We start from the raw sequence: 7,810 nt of genomic DNA, 5'->3' as shown, positions 1-7,810 counted from the left end.
CTGTGCTACACAAGGCATTACCTAAACAGCTCTGAAGCCATTTAGCACAACTTTCAAGAAGTATCCGCTTGACTGAGAGGCCCAAATGTCAGCTCTGCGCTGGGGGACTTTTCTAGCTGGCACAACAGGAAGCACAATGGTATAGGGGAGAGAGCAAGAGAAAAAACCAAAGCAGCCCTTACTCATCCTGCAGAGTAGCAGATACCTGCAAGCACATCACTGATTCAGCCATAAAAATCTGCACCCCGAATTCTCAGGACAGCTTTTTCTTTGGTTTCACATACCCATACCACCCCAACTTTGTCCTGCACTAGTCTCCTCCCCTCCACTCTGTTCACAGCAGTGGAGAACACACGTGAACACACCCAATTCTCATCTTTTCCTCTGCTTCTTTATTTCTTTTGAGCTGTGAGGAATGGGCGGTCCAGCTCACCCGAGCCAGCAGCTGCTGACTGCAGGGAGACTTCCCAGGCCCTCATGAATGTCTATAAACCTCTTCTGTCCTTGGCCATGCTGTGCTTGCTGCATACCATTTCTTTTGCAGCATCACATACCCGGGTTGCTTTCCCAAAGAAACCCTGAATGTCCCTGCTAGAGCAGCACGTTGAGGTACAGCTCCTGAACCAGTCCAGTGGACACCAGGTGCCACGCGCAGGCTCCTGCTCACTCTCACTTGGTTTCTTCGCAAATCAGAGTGACTTTGTCATCAAACAAGTCCTCCATGGTCACTGCCACCAGCTCGGAGCCAGCTTGGCTCACTTGGGATTCGGGCAATGTCACAAAGACTTGGGAGCCAGCGAGTTGGGCCTCATCAAAAGAGATTATGTGCTCTGCTGCTCCTTGCTCCGACGTCTGAATCACCTGCGGGGAAGATGACCTGAAAGTCAGACACTTACAGCATCGCTTTCCCCACAATCACTTTGCTACCCACATCTTTCCCGGTCCCAGCTCTGGTAATAACATTTAGCTTCACGCCAGAGGTCTGCAATTACAATAGGCATGAGACTAATGGGAAACACCAAATCACACACACCGATGATGCAAAAGAGAAGACAAGAGAGTAATTTAACATATTTCTCTCCACAAAATTGCTATAATTTAGCTCCGTAAGCAGTCATAGACAATAAACACTCTGTGATTATCCACTGGAGGAATGCCAGCCCAGGGAATCTTGCACACTGGGCTCCCTCATCCATGGAGCTGTTCTCCACTGATGGCTGAGATATTGAAGAGAAACAGTCTGGGTTCAAGCCTAGCATTTGGCCTCCAACAAAACAGCTATAATCTCACAGGGTATGTCATCTGGGTTTTAATAACCTCCAAGTAACCAGGCACCTCTGCACACACTGTCAGTCCCTCTTCTTCAGCTCCTGAAAATCAGGACTGAGCTGCTTCCCTTCCAGCAAGCCCACCTCACAGTAGCACAGAAATCCCGCAGCACTGTGGGCTGGGGGGCTTGCATCCTGGACCCCTCCAAGGGGGAATCAGGGAGCAGAAGGGGTGACAGGAGCCGCAGGGTGGATTTGGGAAGAATAAGAGGGTTGGAGGGGGAGGATGGATGAACAACCGCGGGGGCTGAAGCACAGAGCAGTCTTTACCTGTACAATCGGGGCCGTGGTGGCTTGGGAGAAGACCACCTTGGGATGCTCAGCACTGTAGTGCCCCTCTAGCTCGCCCTGGGAGGGGAAGAGCTCCCCACAGAGCTCACAGGTGAAGGTGCTCTCCGTCTGCTTGAAGTGCTCGGTGGTGACGTGGTTCTGCAGGGCTCCTGGGAAGCGGAAGGATGCTGAGCAGTACAAGCAGCGAAATGGCTGGGAGCCTGGGGGGAGAAGCACTACCCTGAGCCTGGGCTGCGATGCCCAGGGCCAGCCCAAGGGCACAGGGAGCTGCAAATGGCCAGGACACGCAGCGCAGAAACCCACCAGGGACTCAGGGGACAGCATGTGCCAGCGTCCCTTCTCCTGGCTACACCACTGTCTGACAAAGTGTTTGTGGCTGTTCAGATCTGTTTCAGCTCTAGCTCCCTGCAGCACTGGTGTTCAGAAACCAGGCTGGTGTATCTGATTGTAGCTGCAGTTGTCCCTTCTCGCAAACATCTCTTCCACCATCCAGCACTGCTCCTTGTTGGCCTGGCTTGCACCTCCTGATTCAGCTATTGCAAACCCATTATCCACCCCAGGGGCTCTCTCCTCTCAGACAGAGCTATGTCTAGGTCTTCTCCTTCCTTTTCCTTCTCCAGGCTGCTGTTGGCTCCCCCCTCCAACGTCTCCTGATGCATCTCCTCTCCTGCTATCCCACGCACAGCCCTGGGGACCTACCTTTTGTAGTAGTCTGCTCTGCCAGTTCACTCTGCCCTCACAGCCTTGCTTCAGCTTGCACACTTGCCAAAGGGCCCTTGACGTGGTCTCCCCCAGCCCAGGTCCCTCTCTGATCTTTCTGGTGCTAAACTCCCTTTTTCTCCAGTCTCCACTAGCTCTATCCTCCACAAACCCCAATGCTCAGGGTTCAGTTCCTTGTTTCTCTGTGCTGATGTCTCCTCACCTGGACTTAGCTCTCCTCTCTGCTGTAACAAGCAAATCCAGATCCCTCCTTGACTCCAGAAACTTAACAAACACATCCCAGCCTCACCAAAACCAGTGCTTTTCCAGTTCGTGCGTATTTTCTGTTTCCTCGCATTCTGCTTCCTTACTATATCCATCTCCGCTCTCCCACTTACAGCTTAGACATCACTCACTGAGAGGAGCAGTCATTGCTCACAACATGAACAACAGCAAATGTAACAGACCTGAATGCCTGCACTTCACATGGACCTGCAGGAGAGCCAGCGTGGGGAAGAGCTCCTTGCACGTCTCGCACTCGTGGAACTTCACATCTGCAAATAAGGCCAAGAACAGAAAAGTGTGTGCCCGAGGTCTTCTACAAGAGACCTTCTGGACCAGAGCTCCGTTAATATTTCAGCAATACCACACACGCATACAGACATGAGGAGCATCTTTGGAGATAAGGCAGGAAAAGGAGAGGCCAAGAGCAAATGAGCTGCAAGACACTGAGATGAGACTTGCCAGAAGAGACTGCTACAGGATACAATAAATCCATCGTGATTCGCAAGTAAACGGGATGCACAACCTTGTCCTATCAGAGTTATTACTACATTTCTCCCAGCAGTCGCCACATGTTTTTGTTTTTAACAAGTAGGCCGTTACCTGTGTGCTCTGCCTTGACGTGCTTTCGGTGAGCAGCAGTGCTAGAGAAGGTTTTGTCACAGGAGCTGCACTGCAGGGAGGAGAACTTGGAGGAGCGGTGATTCTGAGCTGCAAAGACATCAGGGTGGTGGGTCCGGTTGTGATACCATAACCCTGACAACTGCTGCAATGATAAGGATCAAATCATAGTTACAATACAAAGCTGTTCCAGGGACATCATGACAGCAAGAAACCGCGTGGAAAGCAATAGGAACAGTGGGGTTGTGCTCAGCAGGTAAAAGACCTGCTTATCCTCCCACAGGACAACAGCTAACACCTCACTTCTGCTTCCCCATTGCCCCTGAAGAGCTGAACACTGCTGAATCCCTCATCCTCATCTCACTCGCTGCAGGTCTCCTTTTGGTGTGAATTTTTGTTCTGTTGTAGGAATGTGCTCACACACACACTCCCACTGAGGCATGCCATTTGCTACACTAGTATTTTTATTCCTACACTTCCTGGCAGCTAGAAATTTGGGTGAAAGAGATTCCCGAGGGTCCAGATAGGCAGGTATGTAGCCCTTTGCAGTCATGGCCCATCTCTCTCCATGGACCTGTCTTTTCCCTACGGAGTCTGCCTCCTCTGTGCAATCTTTCCTTCTGCTGACCACAAACTGCTGCACTCAGTGCGCATGGACAAGAGAGACATCCTGGTGCAGGAGCGGGCAACAGCAACCTCTGGCACATGAGACCAAATCCTTGTTGCACCAGCTTACCTGGTAAGCTTTGTCACAGATCTCACAACTAAAGGGCTTTCCTCCGATGTGGGTCACCATGTGCCGCTCCAGGAGCGACGGGGCGCTGAAGACTTTAGAGCAGGTAGGGCAGGGGTGGTACTCCCGGGAGTGGGCTTCGTGGACATGCTTGCGGTGCTCCTGCAGGGTGGCAAAGCTCATCCGGCACTTCTTGCAGTCATAGGGATCTTCGATGTCTGCCGCCCAGAAGGCAACAAGAACCACAGGGGACAAAGAAATCAAGGAAAAAAGAAAAGAATTAAGAGGAGAATTCACAGAGGGAGGGAAGAAAAGGGAAATAAAAGCTTGTTACTTCCCAGATGAAAACTAGCACTGGAGTTTTGGCTTTGCATACAGATGTTGCTCCTCCTGCTCACCTACAGCTTCCCATGGTAGGTTCCCAGCAGCTTGTGGTTTGCTGAAAGCCAGCCCTGCCATTTTCTTTGGGATAACCCTACCCACAGCATCAAATCACTAAAGAGTCTTGCTTTTCTTGGGAGGGAAAAACCCCACCATGAGACACCCAGCCAGCCTTCAGGAACGAGTAACATCTGCACAAGCCTCTGCTGGCCCACAGAAGCGATGTCTTGCAGGCTGGACTGCCCAAGCCAGGGAGGTGGCTGGCCACACTCACTGTGGAAGGTCCGGAGGTGGATGGAGAGCCCGTTGGCCTGGCGAAAGCCTTTCCCACACTCCCGGCAGACGTACGGCTTGTCCCCCGTGTGAGTCCGGACATGGCGTGACAACTCGATGGACTGGGCAAACACAGCATCGCAGTACTGGCAGGCGTACATCTTCCCTGCAGTGACACCCAGGGTGAGAGCCTGCACCTAATGGGACAGGAGCTCTGTCTGGACTATGCCTAATTGCAAAGGGAGAGGGAAGAGATTGTAAAGTGGACAGGCTTTCCTGGGGTAGCCAGAGCATCTCAGCACAGGGTCAAAAAGGTCCAGACGTGCTGGAGAAAACCACACCTGCACAGGGAGTATTAAATTACTAAAGACCTCAAGTTTCTGAAGGTAGTACACACTTCTGGAGGTACTACATGCTGGCATATCTCATGTTCAAAATTAACTGCCCAGCTACAACATGCTCATGCCCTGGTAGTGGAAGGGGCTGGGTGCAGGGGCAGGAGAAGCACTGGCATGAAAAACTATGTGAAATTCAGCCAGAGGGAGGGATAGGAGAAAGGAGGTTAACCAGAGGGAGGAGGACGCATCGCAGGAGTCTAGATGTGAGGGGACAGAGCTACTCAGGGGAAAAAAAAAGGAAGGCAGAGGAAGATCCCCTCAGTGGAGAGCAAACTGCTAACTGGCTAATCGGAGGTCCTGGGGAAGAGGACAGGGGAAAGGCAGAGTGGGGAACTGCAGGCAAAACCATGTGGGTGAAGGAGATCTGGGAGCAGCTTGCCGCCCAGGGCTCCCCCAAAGGATGGGGAAGCGGCCAGGAGGCAGGTGGAGGAACAAGGCAGGAAGGGCTGGATGGAGCAAGCCAAGCCCACAGTGGGCTCCCACAGGGAAGGCTCACCCTCAGCGTGCTTCTTCTTGGTGTGGTAGGCGAGGGCCGAGGCCTGCATGAAGGTCATCAGGCAATGCTTGCACATGAAGGGCCGGTCCCCCGTGTGCAGCCGCAGGTGGTTCTTCAGCGTGGAGTTGGCCGCGAACTTGGCCCCGCACTCCTCGCAGGAGAAGGGCTTCTCGTCAAAGTGCTCCGTCAGCTTGTGGTACTGCATCCCTGGGGAGGCAGGCAGGACACCAGGCTGGCATTGGTGGGACCAGTGCCGGCCCTGCCCAACCCTGCTGCAGAGGCACCACTCCACCCAGCCCGGAGGTCCACCAGCCCGCCTGCGACACCAGGGGTCCACCGGTGTCCTCCAGCCCAGAGGTCCACCAGCCCACCTGCGACACCGGGGGTCCAATCAGTGTCCTCTGGCTCGGAGGTCTACCAGGATATCGTGAGCTGCCACAGGGAAGGCAGAGACTCAACTCCCCTTACTCGTCATGCTAAACCAGCCGCAGAACTGGAACAGCTTGATTATTTTTGGAAGCTTTTAAATTTGCCAGTAGCCCCACTTTTCCTTGATGAGCCATGTGGAAAACCAATTAGGGAAGAACTAATCAGAAAACGGTTGTGCTCAATGGGGCAGGAGAAATGAGCTGAGCTGTGTTTCTCACACAGAACACTCACAGAGCTGCAGGGAGGAGGAGGAGGAAGAGGAGATTTCAGACTATTGCTTTATTTATATTGTCCAAACATCCCTGCTCCCACCAACCTTACCTGAGGCATGAGCAAACTCTCGGCCACAGATGTCGCACGCCACGGGGAGCCTCTTCTTCTTCTTGGCCGTCCCCACCACCCCATGGACCTCCAGCTGATGCTTCTCCAGCTCCTTCTTCGTCGATTTGACCTCGCTGCACTCCTTACACTGGATTTGCTTTCCTCTGGCCACCCGACAACGTTTCATGTGCACCTTCAGGCGGCAGTAGAAGTGGAAGGTCTTGTCACAGGCTTTGCAGACAAAACTCTTCTTGGAAGAAGCTTTTTCTTGGGGTTCCTTTGGTTCCTTGGCACTGGCACCTCCCGCCTTGTCCTCATCTTTGTCCAGAGCTTCAACTTGGGATTCACTGTTCACCTTCCACTTCCTGATCCCAGGTTTCTCCCCGCTTCCCTCAGTCAAGAGACCTGTGGAAATAGCAATTCCTGTTTCGGTGGTGACCAGCAGGACTGGGCACCAGCTTCTCAGTCTCCCATCTCCTGAATGCTCCTATACAGACAGTTGCCCCTGCACAGCAAGAACAGACACACATCGGACACGCTGTCCCATCACAACGGTGGCACATGGCTCTGCCCAAAAGTGGCCCTGGCCATGCATGGTACAATGCATGAAAGAGTGGTCCTTGAGTTTCTCCACCCACACATACCAGGGGCTGGATTAGATGGCAAGAGCCAGGACCAGATTTTCCAAAGAGCTTCCTCCTCAAACAGTAACAACTGTTGCTTCCAAGCATCTGCCTCCTGCTCAGATAGGTGAAGTTATGGCCGTGCTTAAATGTTTGAAGATCTGATCCTCAGGTATGATACTAAGTCTGCCATTGAGAGTGGATATCGATCCCCAGCCACTCTCAAGAGTGGCTGGATTACAAGAAATCTCAGGAACACTTCCCAAACGCAAACACTTTGAAAGGAAACAGATAATCTTGCTACGACCCTTTTAAGCCTTCTGGTTAGGGCCCTGAGGTATTTTAAATCGCTCATTACATTCACTTCTTACAAAGTCTAATGCTTTTCTGAGTCCCTGTAACACCATCATCTCAAAAAGCACAAGCTGGAAAATTCACCTAGGATCTCAGTCTACAGAAAAGACCCACAGGGAATGCATGTATGGAAGAAATCAAAATACAAACAGATATATTTGGCTTCTTTGCTATAATGAGAACTATGCAACTGTGTGGCCATGGAAACCCGTGCAAACTTCTCCTTTTGCCAATGCACACGAAATTCAGCCTGTGCTTGCAAAACTTCATTTCTGCCTTCCTCTCTATGGGAGGAGCTCAGCAAAGTGTCCTCCCCGCACAGCGCTACTGCCCCAAATTTCCAACCAACTAGAAAGCAAATGACATATTCCAACAGACTTGGAAATCTTAAGATGTCAAGTGGTGACCCACCAACCTGTGAACACATCCAGGGAGAAAAACAGACTGGAAGTCTGGTTTCCAGTTTGTCCTGCTCTGTCAAGATAGCAATACACACCTTTCACCTCTAAGGTCTCTTCCCACATCCCTACAACCAACAGTTTTTCTGACCCAAATGAAGAAGTATCTTTAAACCTGCCAGA

The 7,810-nt window shown here is 51.9% G+C and overlaps 1 protein-coding gene across 1 annotated transcript; it reads right to left on the bottom strand.

The window, feature by feature from the left end:
- Positions 1–556: 556 nt before the first annotated feature.
- On the bottom strand, positions 557–6,657 carry LOC104072286 (zinc finger and BTB domain-containing protein 40-like; the record flags this gene model as incomplete). The annotated part of the gene is made up of 8 exons (XM_009577295.1): positions 557–861; positions 1,599–1,768; positions 2,786–2,872; positions 3,204–3,366; positions 3,958–4,172; positions 4,610–4,774; positions 5,503–5,709; positions 6,253–6,657. Coding segments are annotated over 8 exons (1,604 nt in total), but the record flags the coding sequence as incomplete, so codon positions are not given.
- Between the last annotated feature and the right edge of the window lie 1,153 nt (positions 6,658–7,810).

This window comes from Fulmarus glacialis, unplaced genomic scaffold (assembly GCF_000690835.1).
Source record: "Fulmarus glacialis isolate BGI_N327 unplaced genomic scaffold, ASM69083v1 scaffold51284, whole genome shotgun sequence".
NCBI lineage: Eukaryota > Metazoa > Chordata > Aves > Procellariiformes > Procellariidae > Fulmarus > Fulmarus glacialis.
This window is presented reverse-complemented; position numbering and strand designations above follow the sequence as displayed.